Source organism: Pseudopodoces humilis, chromosome 15 (assembly GCF_049639895.1).
Source record: "Pseudopodoces humilis isolate 2021_Gansu_Grassland_sample_001 chromosome 15, ASM4963989v1, whole genome shotgun sequence".
NCBI classification, from domain to species: Eukaryota; Metazoa; Chordata; class Aves; order Passeriformes; family Paridae; genus Pseudopodoces; species Pseudopodoces humilis.
In genome coordinates this window covers 6,432,589-6,457,112 of record NC_142214.1, presented here as the reverse complement: position 1 = coordinate 6,457,112, position 24,524 = coordinate 6,432,589, and the positions used below count along the sequence as shown (strand labels likewise).

The 24,524-nt window shown below is 42.4% G+C and overlaps 1 protein-coding gene across 1 annotated transcript in view; it reads left to right on the top strand.

The window, feature by feature from the left end:
- Positions 1–24,524, top strand: part of MSN (moesin) — a 41,427-nt gene that overhangs the window by 13,009 nt on the left and 3,894 nt on the right. The window contains exons 2-12 of the mRNA XM_005526155.3: positions 9,585–9,668; positions 17,875–17,970; positions 18,496–18,770; positions 19,230–19,313; positions 19,661–19,807; positions 20,268–20,364; positions 21,408–21,571; positions 22,039–22,169; positions 22,775–22,935; positions 23,442–23,534; positions 23,936–24,169. Coding sequence (XP_005526212.1) covers positions 9,585–9,668; positions 17,875–17,970; positions 18,496–18,770; positions 19,230–19,313; positions 19,661–19,807; positions 20,268–20,364; positions 21,408–21,571; positions 22,039–22,169; positions 22,775–22,935; positions 23,442–23,534; positions 23,936–24,169 — 1,566 coding nt within the window. The remainder of the gene's footprint in view (positions 1–9,584; positions 9,669–17,874; positions 17,971–18,495; positions 18,771–19,229; positions 19,314–19,660; positions 19,808–20,267; positions 20,365–21,407; positions 21,572–22,038; positions 22,170–22,774; positions 22,936–23,441; positions 23,535–23,935; positions 24,170–24,524) is intronic.

The window sequence follows — 24,524 nt, the reverse complement described above, 5'->3', positions numbered from 1 at the left end:
TCTTGTTAGCATCCTGTCTTGACCTTGTTTTGAGCTCCTTCCAGCAAAGTAGGTGCTTGTGATTTTGGCAGACATTCACTGGATGCTATGTTTGGAAAACTCACTGGCTTTTTGGGAACATATCTTGGCTCCCAGTCTTGACTGATCAGCCCCTCCAACTGTCTTTGCAACTGTTAAAAGGTTCTGGGGAATTCCCTGTCCTTGGCTTGAGGATGAAAGGGGAAGAACTGGACTAAGGGGAGGTTGGGGTGGGGAAGAAAGTTGCCTTCTAAGAGCCTTCTCAGAAAATCTGAAGTGCCTCTGATGGTGGTAGGGAGTGCAGTGACTCTTTTGCTGGTCAAGTGACTGCAGTCACAGCCAGGATCATAACACCTTTGTGCAGTGTTCAACATAAGGGAAGCAGCACAAAACACTTGTTTGTAACCTGTGAGTGGGATTGCCTGGGAGGAGCACACAATAGTGTGAGGAATGTCACCCATACCGCTGCTGGCATTCAAACATGCCCACTGCCTGCTAACTGCCCTTAGGTTGAGGAGCTTTAGCAAGGGATATGCTTAAGCTCTGGCATGTGAAATACAACTGCCAACCCTACTATAAGTGTGCAGAGCCCATAATAGGTGTGTATATTTCTCCAGAGAAAAGTTCTTCTAGCAGGCACAAAAAAAAGGTGTTTACAAAACAAGCAACCTCCCCAAAACAAAACCCAAAGATGCACAGATTGTAGAAGTTGAATGATGCTAACTGCACTTTGCTAGATTTTGCTTTAAGTTTTACCTCCTGATCCAGATGTTTGGAAAAGGGGTTGGGGATTTTCCCCATGGTATTTTAATTTCCTTCTGGGTTTTGACTAGTAAAGGATGTTCTCTCTAAGCAGGTCAAACAACAGGTATAAAAATAGCTATTCCAAGGGCTTCTTCAAACTGACTCTAAAGAAACAGAAAATGGCAATGTTAATTACTTGGAACAGCTACAGGAAAGCAAAGGGAGGTGCATGAATAATCTATTTATGGAAAAGGAAATGGCAAAAGTAGAGGAATTGATCTATTGCACAAGGTTGGGAGTAAGTAGTGTACTAAGAGGCATACAAGTATCTGGTCTTGACTGTAAATGTGGGGATCCACCCATGGCTGCTTCTACTGGCTTAGTACTCTCATCTTGCAACTCCTTTCCTCTAAGTGAAACTTTTTTGCCCTCTGGAGAGGATGGCAAGCTGCTAGTAGCCATGGTGTTCAAACATCGTTGGTGGGATGTGACTGGCTGAAAAGTAAAGAATTGCATTTAAGTAGCTTTAACCTGGAAACATCATTAATGATTTTGGAAGTCAGATTCTGTGGGCAGTAGGGGAATTTTAATAATAGTTTTGAATTGATAGCTTTGTAGTAGCCTTTGCAAAGTAGAACCTTAATTCCTGAAAAGGAATCAGATAAAATCACTGATTAAATTGGGTAAATGATACCTCTGGAGTTCTAAAATGTGGAGTTCTCCTGCCCTATGGAGCCAGCACTGGCACAGCCCTGGCTGTGCAGTGTTTTGAGTGTGTGCTTGCTGGTGCTACTGAAGCAAGGTGCCTCCAGAGCAGTGGAACATTCATTATGAGACAGCTGCAAAGCTGGGGCAGGGTGGGTGAGTGAAGGCATCTAAAGTAAGGCAACTGCAAACAACAGACCCTTTGCATGAGGAGTAGGCTTTTTTGAAGTTTTTTTTGTGAACGCTGTGAACGTTTTTTGAAGGAGACCTCATTTTTTAGAGAAACTGTCCTTGAAGGTAATAAATCTGATTCTCCATCATTTGAGGGGAAAAAAGGAATCTGTAATTTATATAAGGGTGTCTGAAGTAGACTCCCTGGCTTGATATGAATAACTGATCTCTGGACTGACAAACATGTCCTGCAAGGATGATCCCCTCTAACTCCACTTAGTGATGCTCTACTCAGGCCTCTCTGAGTACCAGGTATCAGTCACGTGCAAAGGAAGACTTTAACAGGAAGGTACCTGTGGCTTCTCACACTTGATCTTGAGAACCAGATAAACAATACAGCAAAATATTGCTGTGTTGTTGTGCTCTGTAGAGATTGCCTTTTCAATGGCAGCAAATGTCTTCAAGGAAACTGATTTTTAAAAAAAAATTTTAAATGGGAGCATTCCTGATTACCCTTTGCTGTATGGAAGAATTTTATTTTTCTTCTCATCACTGTGAGATAAGAAGTACAAATTAACACAGGAATATTTTGATATTAACAGTCAAACAAATACACCAGGGCTCTGACACTAAAGAATGAGAGGATTTGTATTAGAAGAAATCACTTGGTTTCCTTTTTTAAAACTGACTGCTTTAGCATTATATATTGTAGCAGATTTTTAGTTACAGACACATACACAGAGAGAGAGAGAATATTCCGAGTTTGAAGGGACCCACAAAGATCATCAAGTCCAGATATCAAGTGAATGATGTGTATGGGGAGTGAAACTGCAGCTGTGGATGTTATTAGCACCATGCTCTAATCAACTGAGCTGATCTCGTTAATCACCTCAGTTTCTTGTCTTTTCTCAAGGATAAGGTTAAGTTTTCAACCACTGGATGCCATGACTGTTATAAACCTTGTTAGATAACTCCTATGGAAATGCAGTTGGATTGGGCACAGAATTGGCTTATTTTGAACCCCTCTGTTAGGTAAAGCAGAAATCCTCTGCTCTTCCAAGCTCTGCATAGGAAAGATTATCTTTTTTACGGCTGATGTGATATGTTTTCCCCCTACCCAGTGTTTGTAAATTGGTGCTATGAAGGTGAGTTTTGCTGGAAGCTATGGGCAAGCACTGGCAGCATCTCTTGGTGTCTCTGCTGCAGTGAGGTATTAAATGCCACAGATGACAAAGAGCAGGTCTGCCCAGACACTGCTGCTTCCACCCTTTCTTAGGTGCTGGTGCCTCCAGCCTTTCTCCATCCAGGTTTTGTAGACAGACTTCTGAAAGCTGTGAACTTTCTTGGTCTTGCAGGCTGGTGCTCTGGCCTGCTTCCTCTTCCTGTCCTCAGCAGTGTAGCTCCTGAAGCTGTGTGGGTGCTGTGGTGCATTGCCCACATGAGCAATCTTGTCTTGCTGTGGATGAAGAGCAGTTGCTGGTGGTGGGGATACAGCTCTGGTGTGACTGTGCTCAGGTGTGGCTCCACAGCAGCTTTGGTATCCAAGCTGGCTTGCTGCTCTGCTCCTTCACAAGGAAAGCATAAGACCATATGAGCACAAATTTTGTTAGATTTAGCCTGAATTCTTCCCTGACCAGGCTTGCTGTTGCTCACAAGAGAGATTTGTGAAGCTGGGTAGTAGCAACTACCCCTTCACTGCTCTCTGTCTTCAGGCTCCCTGCTAAAGTCATTAGAGATGCTTTAAAAGATGCATTCCTGCTACAGGCTGTACTTAGGTACCAAAAGAAAGCCACATACTCTGTAGGATGTAAGTCCTGCTTCTGGCTGACTGGTACCAGAAGTACCATGGCAAGTTTCTCCTTGGGAGATAGCTTTATTCAAATGTGGGGTGGGATGGGATGCCTTGATTTACTGCGTGGCCTGTGCTCCAGTCAAATGAGAAGTGCTGTGTCCCCAGCAGAGCAGGATGGGGCTGGTGGAGGGAGCTGGGAAGCTCCCAGGAGCTGCTGGGAGGGTTAACCTCTCTCTGGTGTCTGCAGTGTGGTGCCTAGGGTGTCCCTGCTGCTGTTCCGTTCCCTGATGGGCTTAGAGGTATGAAAAGGCCCTTTAAGACTGGTGGAAGGGGGCTTGGTTAATTAAGTGTAATCCTTTGAGAAATTGCAAGCACTTTCACATGACCCGATCCCAGCCTCACCCTGACACAGAGGGCCCAGGGCTGTTTCGGCAGGGTGCTGGCACTCGGGAAGGAGCCAGATGTCTGTGAGTATGGCTGGTGCTGGAGATGTGGGGCATCACCTCTGATTCCTCTCCAAGGCAATGCAGAGCTCTGCTGTCCTCACTGAGCAGTGTGGTGGGAAGGGAAGCGCCGCACTGCGGAGTGCTCGTACTCCAGAATCCACCTGCGCGCTCCGAGGAACAGAGGGACACTTCTTGTTAAACTTACCATATTGCTGCTAATCTTGCTTTTAGCAAAAAATGGGCAGATTTTTAGATTATTGAGATGCTTTATGAGATCTTAGTTCATGCAGCTCCAGCTGGATTTGATGGGCTTCCCAGGTCAGACCTGTTGGAACTGATGCATGATATTGGGCTAGTATTTTTACATGGAGTAACTGCTGGGTAAACTGGTGCTTTTCAGTGCAGAGGCTATAAAGGTTGGTCTGGAATTTCTTTTTAATTGAGCTTGCTTCTGTTGCCAGTCAAATTTGCAATAAAGTATAAGTTTTCCCTATGTTATATTCTCCAGAAATAGTCCACTTGGTGGCTTGGAACCTGGGAAGCAGGGAATATCTGCAGCTCGGAGCCTCCAGCCCAGCAGGGTATAACAGCTTCCTTGCACACAGGAAATGCAGGGAGGAAAGAAGCTTTAGCTCAGGGTCAGGGTTTTGTAGAGGTCGATACTCTGTTGTGCTGACTCCACTTATTATTCTGACATGAATTTCCTAGTACTCTATTCCTGTCTCAGCTTATGACAAACAGAACTGTCTTTTCTACCTCTCATGCTGCTCAATGCACTGGGGCATTAGCACAAGCAATACATCCGTTACTGAGCGTGACAGCATCAGCCTTTCCTGTTTGTCCTGCCATATGCAGTTACACATTTTCATCTCAGGAAGTTGTTATAGCACACTACTAGGAGGACTTATTTGCAGACCTGGAAGATACCTGACAATTACTGCTGACAGTAAAATTTATTTGGAATCACAGTGGGGCAGAAAGTGAGATTTGAAGGTACATGGGCAATTTTAAAATACCTGGAAAGATGCTGCAGATAGGTGCCTGGTACCACTGTCTATGAAGTGTGTCTCTTGTAGACTGCTGAACACCATGGGAGGAGGGGGTAGTGGTGGCATGTGCCTTCAGAAAGCTTTTGCTGGTTTCTTTGGCTGCAGCTGCTCTGGGGGTGGAAGAGTATCTCTTCCATGCAAGAGCTTCTGTCTGTGCAGGAATTATCACACTTGACAATACTGTCCTTGGCAGCAGGAAGCTCTTTAATGTGCTCTGGCAGTGGCAAGCTTTAGCAGTGCTTAGACTGGTGGAACCATGGTAATTCCCCAAATAGAGAAGAGGAAGGGTTGCTAGTTTTCCATCTCTTTCCTGTAGCTCTTATGAAAGAAATCAGTTAAATATGGGGACTTTTTTGGGCATGTTTTTTAAATTTGGTGAGTATAAATTTGCCTGTTGAAATGTGATAGTTGACTGTTCTTGCAATGTGCAAAATAGCATCTGGAAGCATTTCTTATAGTGTTACTAGCTGTTTGTATGAGATCGTATTAAATGATGATGGAAAGACAAAAATTATTTAGAGGCCACCTACTAGAATAAACTTCTGTTACTTTATGATCCAAGTAGAATTTAGAGAGTTGCAAATACTTGTATGCTGCAGTGGGTGTATTATAAATGCTGTGATGAATAAATTCAATTAATTGGTTTAAACAGAGTTTGAGTATAAATTACTGCCTTAGGATAGTATTTTTGATAAATCTGTTGATGAAATCCAGTAAACCTTCTTAAAACACCTCCTGAGGGTTGAAAGGTTGATTGATATTTAGTAACTGAATATTTGGAATAGTAGGGTAGTATACTTGGGGATGAGTACTGCTACTAGACCTTGTGATTGAATCACTGGTGTGTATTGTCTTTTTCTTGCATCTCTCTCAACACAGTGCACCTTACCTGTCTGGACTGACAGAGCTAAGCTTGTATATGCTCAACAGTCCAAGTCAGATACCTTATTGACATTTTTGTCCATTTGCAGCCCAAATTATAAGCATGCCAAGGCTTATGCCAGCCCTCAAACCTTATTAGATGGTTTAGAAATACAAAATCTAATAGCTTAATGCTGGTGAATCTTGAGGCTTTTCTTAGAATAAGCAATGGTAGTAAACTAGATAGATAAATGGCTTAACGGTGCTTTGGCAGGATAACTCAAGAAATGAAGCAAATGAGTCTAAATTATGATGGGACTGCATAGCACTGGCTTTGCTTTGTTATAGCATTTTTATTCCTCTGTGTAACATTTGTGTTGGTCAGTACTTAGCTATGAATACTTCAGTAAAGTTGTTTTAGTTAAAGTGAGACTTCAAATGAATGAGGAGGAAGAAGGTAAACATGCAGTGCCTGGCACATACTTGTCTGGTAGAGATTATAGCAGTCTGTAGATCTCTTCTTGTAGCTTGTTGGAGCTGCAGGCAGAGAGCATTGAGATCAGTTCCTCCCACCACCTGAAATGGTAGAAACCTCCCTTTGAGCCAGCTGTTGTGAACTGGAAAAATAAAACCACCCTGGCTTGGTAGCATATGGGGAAAAAATGCCTTTGTGTGTTGTTTTCACACCAATGAGCCTTAACAAAGCTCAATTTTATAGCAAACTAGCTTCTCAGCCAAATATTAAATTACCACTGATGGTTCAAACTAACTAATGGTTAAAATGTCATTGGCCCAGGCCAGGATGTGCTCGTTCTGCTGACAGCTCACAGCAGTGTGCTGTTGAATGTGTTAAAACCCTGTTCAGCTTAGGGAAACGGCACTACCGGGGTGTGGCTCTCCAAGCACAAACTTGTTTCCTGTGCTATCTCAGCTTCTGCTCTCTTAGAGCAGGCTCCTGGGGGTGGGGAAATGTGTAAATCATTCCTAGTGAATGTACTAATTGAAGGATAATATCGGGTCAGATAGCTTAAGGGCATTTAAGTGACTGACAGTGAGGGAATTTTGCTGGTTCCAGCATGGGACCTTATTTTACTGTGCTAATATGTGAGTCTTAATAAGTATTCTGCATGAAGTATGGGGTTACTTCAGCAGCTTTATTTTAAATGTTAAAGTGTGATTTGTTCTATTAGCTCTAAGAGCTATTTAAGCATAAGTTGCAAAGAGGTGCCACAGATGTTTCTGTTTTCTGGTGCTCAGATATTTGGCCCTTAATCACCTATGCACATGGTATCAAATAAGAGTAGCTACTTTGTTTTGTCCATAAACAATGGAGCAAAGACTTATTTTCTTTCATGGTAGCTGATACATTAATGCTTCAGGTGAACAGGAAATACTTCAAAGCTAACAAAATGTAAGGTGTAACTTAATGGCTCATTTCATGTAACCCCTCTTATATGTGAATGTAGTTTATGGAGAGCTTTGCTGTCACTGGTGGCTGTGCTGGGTGAATCAGGCTTACATGCCAATGTCTTTCTGCTAGAAGAGTCTGCTTCCAAGTGTAAGTAGCAAAGCTGTTTTGGGGAGCATTCAGCCCTTCTAGGAAGTGGCCAGATTCTTGTTTCACCAAAGCACCATGAAATTAGCCCATTGTCAAGGTCTAGGATTCAAAGAGAATAATTTTGGGAAGGTGTACACTATGAGAACGTAGGGCATCTGCATGCTATTGAAATCTGCTAATTAAAAAAAGAAAAGCTTCATCCTTACGAGTTTAGGCCATTTGTGCTTTCCTTGCTACTTCTGTGGGATGGTTTTGCCTTAGTTTGATATTGTGTCAGAAGGTTTAGAGGGCTTCAAAACCAACTTATTCCTGATGTACTTGTTCATGATATCTTTGTTCTGGTAATGTCTAAATAGTATTCCTTTCGCATGAAACAGCTAGAAGTTCAACTTGTGTGTACTTCAGCTTAGAGGTGCTAAGCCGACCTTTAACCTTACAGAATTTTTAGCTTAACGTAAAACAAGAAAACCTTTAGGTTCATCTCAAGAGGATCTCAAGTACAAAATAGTGGTGTGCCTAGTCTGAAGCAGGCTTTCTGGGAAACCTCAAAAAGTATTTGTTATCCTTAATGGTCTCCTTTGGCACTTACCTAGATTGAACTAGCATTTCTTGCTTGTTGGGGAAAAAAACAACCCTGGTTCTAGTTCTCTTGCATGGTTTCTTAGTAAGCAAGATGTGAAATCTGTACATATTTTTGGTAGAAATACAGGAATTAGAACTGTCTGTGATCATATTGGTATTATGTGGTTCCTTGAATATTTCTCTGCTTACTCTTGCTTTTTTTGGTCTCCCGTGTCATGCAGTTAGCTTATAGTCCAAATATAACTTTGAGTTGTTCTTAAAGCTGTTCACAGTGTAATTCCCTCCACCCCTCACCACTGGAAGTCTGGTGGAGTGTACTAATAGGGTTGATTGCACTGGAGAGCAAAAAAATCAGGATTTGTTGATCTCAGGTAAATGACTGTTGGCAAGAGAGAGAACTGTTAGTGCAAGGCCTGTGTGCTGGGGTTTGGTCCATTGTGAGTATCTTGTCTGTTCAATTTCAAGCCTTGAACCTTTGCTGGAAAAATACTTTAGATAAAACTGGTTTAATATGTACAGCTTGTTTTCAAAAACTGTGAAGTATCTTTACCTTTTCCAGTTGATAGGCCTGCAAATAGAATTGGATTCTCAGGCAGCTTGATGTACTCACAGACCTCACTTATGCCTAAAGTTAAGGCATCTGATTTCAGGTCAGGGCTCTTTCTGTTTAACCCCAAACACCTAAATCATGTTTCCTAGTAATTATCAGCAGTTTTGAATGGGCTCAGCAGTGTTTTACACTAGCAATTGAGGTGAAATGTCCCTGCTGTTTAACGTGCCTCATGAGAAGTGAAAGGTGTGGGCATGTCTTCCTGCTTCTGTGGGATGAGGCTGCAAACTCCCTTGCTGCAGTTCCTTGCCACTTTCATGCCACAAGTGAAAATGTGATGGTGAGAAATTCCTGTCAAAATAGTGCATCAAATAACATTTCTTCTGGAAGGCCATTCATGGTCTTGCATCTAAGGCTAGTATAGTCATGGAATCTTGATTGCAATTTTAAATAACACCTAAACAATTTCTTGTTTTTAGAAGTCTTTAATCTCTCTGATAGAATTGGAAAGCAGTATTGGCAGCTCTGCTGCTATGGAAAGTGTTCTCATGTTCAGCATGCAACCTTTTTGTCTTAGCTGTGAGGGCATCCTTGCATGCTGTCTTCTTCACACCCACAGCCCTTGGAGCATGTCAGGGATTGTGCCTTATAACTTCTCCAAGTACTCACAAAGACTGGAAATGTGTCAATATTGACCAGCCTCCTGTGGCAGACTGAGTTGTTAATGCTTCTGGGAACTTCCTAGATATTCACCCTTCAAACAAAAGGGTTGGATGTCTTGTGTGCACCAAGGTTTGGAACATCTCTGCTTTTGTGAAAGACACCAGAATGTTCTGCTCTGGGAATTAAACTTCATCAGATATAAATGGCTCTCATGTGTGTCAGTACATGTGGATATTTGTGGGACCAGAGAGGATAAAAACACTTCAAAAGTAATATTCTTTAGGAAAATTGTGAGTACCATGCTGGCAGAGTAGATGACTTTGATGCTGGCATTGAAGTTCCTGGAGACTTGAGAGCTTCCTGGTCCTGGGCAGGTGCTTGTTTTTGTTATTGGGTAGCATCACTTACAGCATGTGTTGTAATGATGCATTTTTCTGTCTTCCAGATCAGTGTGCGTGTTACCACCATGGATGCTGAGCTGGAGTTTGCCATCCAGCCCAACACCACAGGGAAGCAACTCTTTGATCAGGTAAGCCATAGAGGTGCAGAAGATATAAAGTTGATAAAGACATTATCATTCTATTGAGGCAACAAGAAATAATTTCTAAAGGACTTCAAAGGTTGAGTATTGCTATATGTAATAGCTTCAAGAGAACTCAGCACAATAAGAAATTGTACTTTTTTTCCAAAACTACCGCATTTTTTAATCTCCAAGACTGCTTTAAGAGCTATTACTTCTGATTGAATTACTAACTGAATTTGTGCTATGGCTCATAATAATGGCATTTGGAAAGCAGTAGATATCTGCAGTCTTTGTTTGTAAGAAAAGTCTTATGGGAGGCCTAGTAAGCTATTTTACCTGCAAGCATTGTGTAGTTGATTCCAAAGGGTAGTTGGTATGTAAACCAGGAGAGGCTTAGCTTCAAATGCAACCTTTAAGTGCAGGTGAAGTGATATTCTGTACTCCCATCAGGCCCTGGGGAAACATTGGGCAGTGATGTACCATTCTGTGGTGGGCTGTCTGCATGGAGTACTTCAGCCTTCCCCTGCTTTCACTTGGCAGGCAAATTTCCTGCTGCTTTGGCCCAAACAGAAGCAGGGAGGTGTGTACAGCCCAAAGTTGGAGCAGCAGAGGACAGGCATTATCAGCTGCAGTGGGTGAAGCTTTGACAGACTCCTCTGTGTTTCTCTGCTGTAATTGGCCATGGATTTGCTCCTTGGAGAAAAATTGGAACAGTAAACTCATAGCTCAAAGATATGCAAATTGAATCTTGGACTAATGACAAGATGAGGGAACTGCCAGACCAGATATGTCAGAGATTTGGGTGTGGTTCAGTAGAGCTAAGCACTCTGGGGTCAGCTCTACGTGGTACTTATCATAATGAAGAGAGAAAATTAAGGGCTGATTCACCCATTGAAGTCAGCTATTTCATTTGGGGCCAGCAAATATACTTTATATTATATTTTTATATATTTTTTTCAGATCTTTAACCACAAACTACTGTTTTCTCTTGTACTCAGCTGGATGATTCAACACTAGATGATATATTGCTCTTTGCAGCCCAGCCCTGAAATGGATTGAGATCCAAAGCTCTAGTGAAAGAGCATCCTTTCATAATGTGGGGAGTAAAAAGGCTTTCAAAAAAGTTCTGAATTGCAGCGTAGCTCTCAGCTGTCTATATCTTACTATGTAAGAGCATATAAAATATGCTCCTGCATATTTTAGCCCTGTGTGGTCTCAGATCTGACAGGTCTGCATTGATAAAAGTGAAAGCTAAGTTCTGTCCAGAATCCATGTGTGCAACATGGAACTCTGCCAGAGCTGGCTCATGAGAGTGTTTGCTAATGAAGCTGTCCCCAAGTTCATCAAAAAATGTACTGGGTTTTTTTGTGTTTTCTTTTTAGTTTGGTTTTTTTTAAGGGAGTGTTCTTCATGTGGATGTTTCCCATGATTATTTTTCAATATCTGGCTTCTGCTATTATCCAAGCAAAGCACCAAATGCTGAGAAACAATACTACTCACATCAGTAATATTTTTAATCTGCACATGATATTTTCAGTCCTAGGTCATCTGTGGCTTCTGCTACAAACTGACATTGCTAGCAGACTTGGGCTTCATCAATTTGTCTCTGAGAAGCATCCAGTCATGTTTCCAAGCTCTTCATGTCTAGCAATTGATTTCACTCCTCTTTCAGGCTCTTGGACAACAGTGGGTTTTCCTCCCTTCAGTGTATTTCACACAGCACCTGTCTAAACAGAAGTTTTGTTTTGCTTCTTCCACAGTAAACACTTTGCCAAGGGAGAAAACGAGTGCTGTTGCAGAACTGAGTTTCTAAGTTGAGGCAGTGCTTACTTCACCTAAATTGGATTGTAGGTGAAGCTGGAAATGGGGAGGGAAAAAAGTGTCTGAAGCTAGTTTTAAACATTTCTTATTTCTAAAAGGTTTGCATAAAATTTGACATAAAATTTGCTCACTTTGGGAAAGGAATGGACCTCTAAATGTATTGTCAGCTGTTACAGTATCTTTCACATGACTGAGCTGTTTGTGGGTATTGGTTCCTGTAAAGGGATAGTCCAGTGCTGCTGTCCCTGCTGACACTGTGACTGCTCTCTGGCTGGTCATTGTTCACTCTGCCTCAGTTTCTATCCTTAGGTTGTCTAGGGTCCCGTGATGGGGTGCGTAAGAACAAAGTTACTTCTGTTTCTTCTCTAGCTCCCTTAAGCCATGCTATGCCCCTGGACTTGATAATCTAGTATTTTCTGCATGATGCTGGTTCAGAAAAAATATCTGCTTTCATCAGTGCTTTTTTGAGGGAAGAGAGAGCTCCTCTACAAAGCAGACCTATGATTTTGCTGTTGTAAGACATTGACTTCTGGTGTGAAACCTGATTTTTGACTCTTGCACAGAAAAATTTTAAGATATCAAGCATCTTTTTGCCCTGGGGTGCCCTTTCATTTTGAACTGTCAGTTCTGAGTTGAGCAAGAAGGAAGCTGCAAAGCATTACCAAGCTTTTTAGCTTCATGGCTACCTCTGTGCAATCTGCTGGCTTTGCTCAGTAACATTTAGGCAGTATTTATTTTCACCTGTCATGAAGATAAAAGTATTCATTATGCCACATATGATCTTGGCCCACTCTGAATAGGATTCAGAAGATTTTGGAAAGCTTGTAGTTAGGTTTTAGCTTAATGAGGAGAAAATCATTTGAGTCTAAAGTTCCATATTAATAATATGTGAATGGGCATGAGATAAAAATGTTCCTGTGTTCCTCTTTCCTGCTTGGTTAAATTTCAAAGTGAACTTTTTTAGTGACAGAACAATGCAGATGCCTCACTGCTTTGTCAGAAGTGGTTTCTGCCCCAAAGTAGCTGGCTGCAGAAATACCACTGAACATGTGCAGTAACATCATGATTTATACTAGACCTCTTCCTATTCCCTAATCTTGTAACTGTACAGCTGTAGCTTAAATATCCTAGGCTTGTGTAAACCTGGATTAAATGAGACAGGATTGTATTGTCTGCTTTCTGCAGCTTTGCTGATGTACCTCAATATCAGCTGCTGAACTCCAGTGCTTACTGACTTGCTAGCAAGAACTGTAACTTTGCTCCTATTCCTCAGCTGCCAGTGGTGGAATAAAAGAAGAGCTCAAGGATGAGCATGTCAGGGGTGCTGCTTATCCCATAGGCCTGATTACTTCCCAGGTACCTTGAAATATTGCTTTCCTGGGGATGCAGTGCACAGGCACTATAACTGTGATAGCTGCTTGTTTTCCTCCTTTGACCCTTTTCTGTACTGGACTGAGGTGCAGATGGTCTGGAGAGCAGTCAGTAAAACAAAGCAGTGCTTTGCATTGTATGTCTTCTACACATCAAAGATTAGTCTGCTGTCTGGTGAAACTAGTTACTTGTTGCTGTGGACAGATTTGAAATCTAATCTTTTGCCTCTCAAACCTTCTTTTTTTGGGTAAATTGATTCTAGATTGAATCACTGATCATCCAGTCTCCTTAAAGATGATTTCTGTCCAATTAAGAGCCATGAAGGCAAGTCACAGGTTAAAGAAAATGTGACATGAGAAACTTCAGTAGCTATCACTTCAAACTTAAAAAATGTGTGGTTAACCTTCTGAAGAAGCTTTTCCTTATTATTGTGAACTTTTGGGGTCAAAACTTAGCTTGTGATAGAAAAGTGCACTTATCTATGAATTAAAATATAACAATAAGCATCTCTTTGCACACTTTAAACCTGATCACTGATGCTGTATTTTTTGTTCAGCATTAAGTCTTCCACACAGTAGAATGTGTGTTGGGAGATATTTTTGTTTCATTTTCCTTTTAATTCTTAAGGTTTTTTCAGATTTCATGAAGAGCCAGATCTCCTAAGATTCTGAGTTTGTGTGCCCTGGCTTGTCTTGCCTTGCTTTTCTATCTGCATGGCCACCGAGGCAGTTATGCAGCTAGAAACCTTGGTAATGCTTAGCAGCTTCCTTCTCACTTATCTGCTGCAGTGAATTCAGTGGTTTTGTAGAGTACCAGTTGGTCAGACTTCTTTCATGTCTGCTTAAGCTTACAGCACAGGGCTGATCAAACCCCTCTTGAATTTTGAGTAACTCCATCTGAGTTGAGCTGTGTTTGGAATAAAAGTGGTTGGTTTCTCATGGCCTGCAAACTAAGCTTTTTGTGGAGGGAAAGTGTAAGAAAAATCTTTGGCCTTGGTAAGGTCCTACCTATAGTGTTTAAACAGAGGAAATGGCTCTGGAACATTTAATCCAGTAGGTGAAGCACTGAAACCAAAACTCACTAAGGTAGTTTCTTCATGCCAGGGGGAGAAGTCTCAGGACAGTGGCTGGTTGCCCCAGCAAACCCCAGAAGTCTTGTTCCTGTAGTGAAGCCTTGTGGTTGAGTTGTATGAAAATGTGTCTCAAATTTCACAGGAACATATGGAAACTTTCTGACTTTTAGTAAGAAAGGCAGTAGTTCCAACCAAAAATGGATTGCATGTTGCTAAAGATGTCAATGGCAAACTGCAGTAAGTACAAAAACTTGAAGATCCTGAAGTTTATCACACTGGCATTTTAGCACTTTGGAAGGGAAAATTAGAAGTACATCCACCAGCTAAATGGAGGGGGAACAGTTGAATACTTGTGGCTGTAAATGGAACCTATCTTGGGTACTAAGTTAGGGTACCTGGAAGACCATGTTCTAAGCTGTTTTTGACCAGCATAAGAAACTGCAGGTGTGGCACCAGTTCAGAGCTCCTCCAGCAATAAAGTTAGTGGCAAGTTTTCTCTCAGATGAATTGACATGCCTGTCATAGAAAGGGAGAGAGACTTACCTCATCTTTAACTAGGGCAACATGCAAGGCACTTGTACCACAATATAGTCTGAGATAGTTGGCCTTTGATGCAGGAACATGATCCAAGTGGAACGCCTTTTCCTCTGCTTGCATGCTTTGGTCTTGCCTGTGTGTAAATAGTGCTTTCATCAGAATCTGTACTTGTTTGCCAGTGTGGTGGTGTGTTTCCTGGGCTGAGACTGACAGCCATTTTCAGTCATCATCTTGGTGCTAAAATGTACATTTAAGAGGCTGCTTATGGCTCCCTCTTCTGCTGTGGAGCAGCACCCAAAAAGCAGGAACATAGTTCAGAGGGAGCTGGGTGAGTGCTGAGAGGAAGGACAGGAATTGTCATGCAGACCTAGAAAATAAGGATTAAGAAGTAGTGGAGAGAAACTGTTACCTGAAAGATCTTCTGTTTCTTCTCTGAACATAAGTAAAAAAACCCTACTAATGTGTGCTTAGACTTTCTGCTGAGGATGAAGTGAGTCATCAGAAAGGCACTTTATTCCCTGTGTCAGTATGGCTTACTGAGTAGAAGATTAAGCTAAAGGTAGTACTCAAGAGTTTTGTAGTAGCTGGTCAAGGTACCATGGGACAGCTGGATTTTAAGGCTGCATACAATCTGTTGTCTATTGTAAACCGAGCTTTATCCAGCAGGCTAAACAAGATCCAGGGTCTGACTTAATGCTCCCCCTGGCATGAAGAAAAGATGCTACTCTCCAGATGAGAGTGTGGATTTTAGGTATTTAAGTACTGTGGTCTGTGTTAAACAGTACTCTCTATTCTCCCATCCTTTGTGCCAGCCCTTCTCCATCCTTAGCCACTGCCAGTAGCTGTTTGCTTTTTGGAACATCTCACAGTTCATTAAGGCTCCAATTGCTGTACACCCCCAGACACAATTATGCTGCTGCCAACCAGATTCCTTGCAGCTGTAGAAAGCTGTTTCTTTTTCATGCTTTTCCCCTTGCTGAATGGAACTAAATAGCCTGCTAAAGCTGAGGAGGGAGGAGGACTATCCTCCCTGCCTTAGTTCAGTGGCAGTTTGGGAGTGTGATGGTGAGTGCTGTGCTGTTCCCCCTATTCTTTGCCCCCAGCTCGTTGTTGTCTCTGCTGTTGCTGTGCAGGCTTCTGCTGTGGAATAAAAGTCCTTTTGTGTGGGACCACAGTGTGGAGCCTTTCAGCTCCTTGCTGGCAGTCCAGCCTGTTGAATTCCCAGGCATAAGCTGCTGTCAAGTGGAAGGAGGAAAGCAGACCCATGCAGTCGAGTGAGGAGCTTCCATCCCATTCATATGTTAATGCTTCCAAGAACAGAGCTGTCCTTGGGCTCTAGGACAGCCTTTCTTCCCCTCCTTGAATCATCTACTTCCAGTCACAGAATATACTGGGTTGGAAGAGACCCACAAGGATCATTGAGTCCAACTCCTGGCCCTGCACAGGACCATCCTAAAGAATCACACCGTGTGCCTGAGAGCATTGTACAAATGTTTCTTGAACTCTGTCAAGCTTGGTGCTATGACCACTTCCCTGAGGAGCCAGTTCCAGTGCCCAGACACCTTCTGGGTGAGGAATCCTTTTTTCTGGTATCCAGCCTAAACCTTCCCCGACAACTTCAGGCCATTCCCTTGGGTTTGGTCACTGGTCACCACAGGGAAGTGATCAGTGTCAGCCCCTCCTCTTCCTGTCACGAGGGAAGTTGTAGACTGTGATGAGGTCCCCCCCCCTCAGTCTCCTCTTCTCTAGGCTGAATGGGCCATGTGCCCTCAGCTGCCTTTCACGGGGCTTCCTCTCAAGGCCCTTCATCTTCATTGCCCCCTTTGGACCCTCTCTAGTATCTTAATATTAGAGATTAATATCTTTCTTATATTGCAATGACCAAAAGTTCATGTATATAGCAAACCCTGATTCTTCTCCAAAAACCTTCTCAGCTGTGTGCATCATGCTGTGTGATGCACAAGTGACCTACATTCCCCCAAATCTGCAGGGGCTCTAGCCCAGCTCTCCAGTTCATGTTCGAGTAAGGACAGCCTGAATAATTTCAGGAACCCCAGTGGGATGATGTACATGGACTACATGACGTAGTGTGGGTTTTGTCTCGGTGTGTGCCACCAATGGCATGCCTCTGCTGAAAACTGGATTTGGTTTTCCTGCCTGAAAGGAGCAAAGGCCCTAATGCTGCTTTGAAAGGCCAGAAGAAATGTCTGATCCAAGCCCTAAACAATCTAGTGATATTTGTGGGGAACATAAGTCTTTGGTGCTGTATCTTGCCAAAGAAGAGACCACATCACAAGGGAACAGAGTGCACCTTTGGGCAGTACAAAATTCTATCAACTGACCTGGCAGCTGGTTTTCATAGGGCAAGTCTGAGTCTCTGTGTGTATTGTTAGCCCCTTTGAAAGGGGGAAGCTCTGAGTTGAATAGTATGTGAAAACAGTTGACAGTGTCATACTTCAGGAACCAAGTCAACCTGAAGACAGATGTCTTCTTCCTTCCCCTTTCTTGTCCAGTAATGGAGGTGAGCAGCGGGTGCCTTGTTTGTCAGTATGAGACCAACCCCTGGTTGTGAGGGGTGTGGGGAAGCTTCACTGTGTGGACTTGCTGCACCATGTGGCATGTACCAGGCTTTTCAGGGTACAAAGGGGCATGGCCTGATAGCATTCAGGACTTTGGAGAAACTTCCCCCTCCTTTTAACCAACAGTGGCACTGTACTGCAGTAGTCTTGCTTCCCCACCATGAGGCTCTTGTCTCTTGTCACAACACATCTTTAATGCCTTAATTCTTATTTACATAGCATGCCTGATGTGCTGGGGAAGTAACTACAGAGAGAGCTTACATAGTGGTGTAGTTAATGTCTGGTGGCTCTTTGTCCTGGCACAAGGGATAGCATATGGATTTAGCCGCTGCACTTCCTCTTAATGGTGCTGCTCAGTAAAGAGCTGTATGAAAGGCCTGTCTATAGCTATCAGTGGAGTAGAGACAAATCTTAAAGTAGCACAGCCTAGCAGGGAGATTCATGACTTGCCCAGGAATAGTACATTTGCATTGTAAGTGTGGGGTGTACCTGGAAATGGAGCTGTGTTCCTCATTCCTGCCAGTCACTAAACCTGTCAGAGCTGTTACATTGTATTTTGGCTATACATGTTGGCTTATAAGTAGCTGAAAAAAATAATATCCCAGCTGTTGTTTATAAATAGCCACAAGCCTTAAAGAGCTGAAGGAGAAGAAATAATATTACACATATCTACTTAAGACCTCTTAGATGCCAAATCATCTTTCTGTGCACTGCAGCAGGAGAGGCAGGTGGTCAGGGCACCGTCTTTGTCTGAACTTACCTTTAACACGTTCTCAACCACTGGTTAGCTCAATCCATCTGGGCATCTTGCTAATAATCATCTTTCTTTCAGGTTGTCAAGACAATTGGTTTGCGAGAGGTCTGGTTTTTCGGACTTCAGTATCAGGACACCAAGGGTTTCTCAACATGGCTAAAATTGAACAAAAAGGTATGTTTGCTCCAAGATTTTGAGTCTCCTTGTTCCCTTCTCTGAGAATGCAGGGACAAATTCAGACCTCCGTACTCTGTCAGGGATCTCTTCTTTCCTGTCCATGCACCTCAAAGACTGCAAGATCAGTGAATTGGTGTTGTGTGTCCACACAGTCCCTCTCCAGGGTTTGAGGAGCTGTGGTACCTGACCTGGTCCTGCATCTAGCTCTGTTTGTTACCAGGCCAGATATGTTACCTTTCCTGGTAAAAGGCTGATGTCATGCTCATGTGGGCATCTTGGTTGGGGAGAAACCTGGAAAGTAACTTAGCTACCACTGGTCATAACTACTGGCTTGTGTAAGTCCAGCGAAGAGATGTGATGAGGTATTTAGTAGTAAGTAACTGAAAATCCTTGGTTTTCTGCCCACTCTCTTCTGCATTGGAAAGGAGAAATATTTTGTCTAGTGCATGCTTATATTGGTGTTTGTAAAGTGTTTCCCTGCACTTGGAACCTAGGTTATAAAATCTGCTAACTCTGTTCCAGGTAACAGCACAGGACGTACGTAAAGAAAGCCCCCTGCTTTTCAAATTCCGTGCCAAGTTCTACCCAGAAGATGTGGCAGAAGAGCTGATCCAGGACATCACACAGCGCCTTTTCTTTCTCCAAGTGAAGGAGGCAATTCTGAATGATGACATTTACTGTCCTCCAGAAACAGCTGTCCTTCTGGCTTCTTATGCTGTCCAGTCCAAATACGGAGACTTCAACAAAGATGTGCACAAGTCTGGCTATCTTGCTAGTGATAAACTGCTCCCACAAAGGCAAGTGAACCTGGACAGTCTTAGACATTCTCAGTCTCAAGGGGTTTGTGATTTATTAATTTATTTTTCCTTTAAATGAAGGAAGTCTTTTGATTGCAATGCTCAGAATAAAACAAAGCCTTGTGCCGCTTTGAGCATTTAGATTACTATTCAGTTATTTTTAACCTTAAATTTCCTATTGCTACTCTGAAACTCTAATCAGAAGTAGTGAGAGAAGCTCCAAAACAAAGTGCACTATAAGGAGAAGCAAAACTGAATAAAATTTGTCATTTGTTATAAGTCTCAATACTGACCATGGTGTCTCTATCTAACCTTTTAATAAAACTGTATTTCTTGGAATATTTTTGTGGGGAGACTCTGATGCCAATGGAGTATTTAATGAAGCATTATTATAGAGTGATTGTGTGTATGCATATATATAGTGCTTGGTTTTAAACATCCCATGTATGCTCTTTCTAGGGTTTTGGAGCAGCACAAGCTTAACAAGGACCAGTGGGAGGAGAGGATCCAGGTGTGGCATGAGGAACATCGAGGAATGATTAGGTAACAGATGCAATGTGAAACTGATGTATTTAAAGTGGTGTTAGTGTGTAATGTACGAATGCATATGAAAATCTGTGACTTGCTTCAGGGTAAGTTAGCATTCTTCACGTTATTTTGCTCAGAGTAACTAGGTTCACATGCCCCTGCTCTTGCTGGTCCACATCAGGTGGCTGTTCTTAGTAAAACAAGACTGAGTTTGCAGAGTTCATAATTATCTACTAGGATCTAATAGGATTGACCCTTTGCCAGCTTGTTGCTGCTCTGTCCATGTGGGAAGATGGCACCTTCTTGTTCTAATGGCTTAAAGACTCAAAAAAGAGTATCTGCTTTCTTTTTACATGCTGCAGAGAAGATGCTGTCTTGGAGTACCTGAAAATTGCACAGGATCTGGAAATGTACGGTGTGAACTACTTCAGCATTAAGAACAAGAAAGGCTCTGAGCTCTGGCTAGGTGTAGATGCTCTTGGACTCAACATTTATGAGCAGAATGATAGGTAATAAACCCCTCTCTTTTCATCATTGCCTTCATCTCCTTTCCAATATAAAATCAATATCTCCTAGAATTCAAATCTTTAACTAAACTCCACAATTTCTGTATCGTTTTCGGCTGTGTTTTTGACATTGCCAGAATTATCAAAAAAATGTGCTTCTTTGGACCAACAAATACAAGGAATTGGCAAATCTGTTCAAGATAGTTTCACTTGTATCCCTAGTCTTCCTGCTATAGATGCATTCTCCAGTTCTGTTTTTCATTTAAAAAAAAAAAAAAGTGTGATTGAAAAACTGCTTATGTTTATATTTCATCTGCGAGACTAATTTTGTCTGCTAATTTCAACTACCATAAGAGCACTGAAATATGAGGGTGGATTTGGTATAATTTTGAACTTTATAGTGTAAGTCAAGAATTTGGAATCACTTTGGGTTCTCTTTTCTTTTTGTTTCCCATTTCTGCAGGCTAACACCGAAAATTGGATTCCCTTGGAGTGAGATCAGAAATATCTCATTCAATGACAAGAAATTTGTTATTAAGCCTATTGACAAGAAAGCACCAGTAAGAAGCAAGATTCATATTAATATATTAAATTTTCAGCTTCTTAGCTGAACAATTTCTGTGGGTTTGGTTTTGGGGTTTTTTGGGGTTTTTTTGCACAGAATCTTTTCATCAATAGCATTAATGCTGATGTAAGCAGGGACACCTGTTCAGAGCAGTCAAGTGATAGGATTTTTTTTTCTGGCTAAGAGGGTAAAAATTTAGTGTAAGCTTAAGCTTTTAAGGTCAGTGGCAGGGAGCTGCTCTTTTCTTAGGGTTTCTGATTCTCCTAAGACTGTTCAGATTCTCTGAGAATACAGTTAGGGGTCTGAGGTACCTCTGTTAGCCGTGGATGCTTCCTTTGCAACCTGTTGGCTTTAATAGCGTGTGCAATGATCTTTTGCAGGTTTTCACCTTACTTAAAGTAGAAGCTTTAGGTCATTTTGTAGGGTAGGCTGGAAGTTTTTTTCCTTGTAAATTTATATTGAATGTAATTGCTTTCATCTTTAAGGCCTAATAATTTCCTGTGCTAGCCAGTACCTTCTGTTCTTCTGGTCATTCTTTTTCTATTGCTGCTTGAAAGTATTTCCCTGCTGCTGTTGCTCCTTTTTAACAGAACAAAGTTACTTATCCATTGATTGTAACATTTGACACCCTTTCTGGCATAAGCCATTACATTCAATGTGGCTGGCCAGGCTATTGTACAGATTACTGAAGTGGGAAGGAAGGTGGGAGAAGCCAGGGACTTGGTGTGCCTGGTAAACCAGCCCTGCTGGTGTTTGTAATGAAATGGTGATGCTAAGACACTGTGTGCTTGGTGCTAGGGATGTGTTACAGCGAAACCCAGAACGCTGCAATGACACATTGGGTGCTCCTGCCCTGGGTGTGTTTGTCAGGTTGAAATCCACTCCAGAAAGAAGTGTCCATCACCGGTGATTTAGTCATTATTAAGAAAAGCTGGCTGGCAACTCTGAAAAGCTCAGGGTCTTGGGAGCGTAGTGCATACACAAGGGGCTTCTAATGCTGAAGGAACAGGCCTAATGCTGCCTTTTTCTTGTCCCAAGGACTTTGTATTCTATGCCCCTCGGTTACGGATTAACAAACGAATCTTGGCACTTTGCATGGGGAACCACGAGCTGTACATGCGCAGACGTAAACCAGACACCATTGAGGTGCAGCAGATGAAGGCACAAGCTCGGGAAGAGAAACATCAGAAACAGATGGAGAGGTTGGTAGGGTTCTGAGTAACCTGGGTGTGACTAATCACTGCATAAGTAGCATCATGTGCTAGATAAATGGCTGGAAGCACCTTAATCTGCTTGTGCCAAAAGTAGAGCAGGTTCCTTTTTGCTTCAGTAGGTCTAATGGGTTGATAGTAATGGTACTCATCACAAATGTGACTCCCCATTACTTTCTTGGACTTAAAGATTTGTCTGTCCATTTGATGAGACTAATACAGACCTTGAAATGTGGAGATTTCCCTTATAACATTGCTATTATGAACTTGTTATTGAGATGAATGCCACCAGAGCTTTTCATCTTTGCACTTCTGTAACGGGTTACATTTAGAGTAAAGCTCATTATCTGAATGCTGTAGGGCACATGTTGTGTGTGCTCTTTTTGTGTGTTTACTAGGAAGTGCTCCAATTTGGGTGATAGCTGGTTTGAAATTACATTGTGACTTCCTTCCATCAGAGCCCTGCTGGAGAATGAGAAGAAGAAGAGGGAATTGGCAGAAAAGGAGAAGGAGAAGATTGAGCGTGAGAAGGAGGAGCTGATGGAGAGACTCAAGCAAATTGAGGAGCAAACCAAGAAAGCTCAGCAAGGTAGTAGGAAATCTTCCAGTGTTTCCTTTGATGATGAATAGTCTTGAGTGAGAAGGGCTCAAACAGTAAAGCTATGAGCATCTCTGAGTAATTTGTCTCTCCAGTGTTGTGTGCTAACTGCTTTAGCCTTCTGAAGCTGAATGTAAGCCCTCCACATGCAGTTGCTGAAAAAAGATTTGCATTAAAGAAATGGGTAGCAGCCAAGATGTCTCACTGGGCAGAGGAAGTACCTTGCCATTGTTCCTGTGCTGGTTGGAAGCTTTATCCCAGCATATCTGTAGAGGAAGGAGTCAAAAAGTGTAGTAGGGGTCACACCAACCATTGCTGTGGTGATTTACTAACTAATTGCTTGGCTAGAGTTAGTGTGGTGTGTCCCAGGCAAAATACTGACTGCTTCTCTGCCTTTAGGTATGTAAATTTGGGATAAGTGGGCCTGACTTCTAGTCTTACAGCTCCAGGTAAAATGTAAAGGAGAGGAAAGGGGACAGTTGCTTGTGTTCCTCCTTTAGTTGTCTCTGAAGGAAAACCCTTATCCAGACAGACTTTCCTCTTCTACTGCTGTTCTTTACTTGATCTGTCTTGAAATGTGCTGCCTTATTTTTCAGAATTGGAAGAACAGACCCGGAGAGCTCTGGAGCTGGAACAGGAGAGAAAACGAGCTCAGGAGGAAGCAGAGAAACTGGCAAAGGAACGTAGAGAAGCAGAAGAGGCAAAGGAGGCCCTATTGAGAGCATCCCATGATCAACAAAAGACCCAGGAACAGTTGGTAAGTTGGTGAACTGAAAACCAAGTAGGAAAAATAGTGAAAGGGGATGCATCTAAGCTTTTGAGGGAAACCAGGCTATGAATATAGTGAGGAAATACTGTATTTATAGGTTCTCTAATTTTTATCCTCAAGTAGATGAAAAGACATGTAAATACAAGTGTATTTGTACAGTAGATTTATATTGCTTTTTGCCTTTTTTTCTATGTGATAATGATAAATTGTTGCTTTCCCTGGCTTGGATTCAAACAACTGATTTTTGTAGCTCTGTTTTGGGGGAGAAGGAAAAAGAACCAACCCAACAACTAAACAAAACTCCAACCCACAATGAAATACAAAACTTATTTAGCTTTATTTCCTCTTTCATCATGGAGATACTGGTGGAACTGAAGTTAACAGGAAGGTTTTCTTCTTACTGAAAAGATGTGTTTTCACTCAAGACTTGAACTAAATGCTTCATTTAGCAAGTACCTTGGGTTTTGTTTCCACTAAAAGCCTTTCTTCTGCAGGCTGCTGAGATGGCAGAACTCACAGCTAGGATCACACAGCTGGAGCTGGCCAGGCAGAAGAAGGAGAGCGAGGCCCAGGAGTGGCAGTATAAGGTAAAGCAGAATCTGAGCAAATGGCATACTTTTTGTGGAATTGTTCTTTGTTTTGGGTTGCTACTGCACTAGATTCCACACTAGACTCTATGCTTGCGAGCTTGAGGCTATTGTAAATACACAGCTTTGGTTTTCTCCACGGAATGGGTGACTTATTCTAACTTCATGTAGCAATTTTTGACTAATTAGACCTGTAGCCCATTTTCCATTAACAGTAGCCATTTTTCAAACCTCTGAAGTGTTATCCAGCAGAAAATTTTGCAGATGATGGTGACTGAGTAGCTTGGGAATATTCCCCTTCAGAGGTGCAAGGTTTCCTGTAACAAGCACCAAGTGGTGCTTCTGTGACAAGCCTCATCAGGATTATACTGACTGACTCACTATGGTATATCCTACTGCAGGCACAGAGGGTGCAGGAGGACCTAGAGAAGACCAAAGAGGAGTTGAAGACTGCCATGAGCACCCCTCATGTCACTGAACCCATGCACTCTGAGAATGAGCATGATGATGAGCAGGATGAGAATGCAGCAGAAGCCAGTGCTGAGTTACGGTCAGAGGCCACCATCAAGGACCGCAGTGAGGAGGAGCGCACCACTGAGGCAGAGAAGAATGAGCGGGTCCAGAAACACTTGAAGGTAAGAAGCTGGCAGCAGATTGTGTGTGTGGCTGGCTGCAGCTTCTACTTTTCTCAACATTTCTTGCAGCTGGAAGGTATTACTGTTATTTTAAAAAAAATTGAGGGGGGAAGAGGGATGATTGTGATCTTGCCAAATAGCTGCTTAACCATTGAGTAGAAAGGCAGATCTTGTCTCCTGGCACTTGACTTCCATTTTACTGGAAGCAGTGAAGTATTCTGAAGCAGTGCCAGCAAGTAGCATGTGTCAGATGTAGTGTTCTTTGTGTGAGTATTGCCAGCCACCTGACAGCTGTTCATAGCCCTGGCTGCAAAGAATTGAAGAATTTGGTGTGATTCCTATCCAGAAGCTGTCT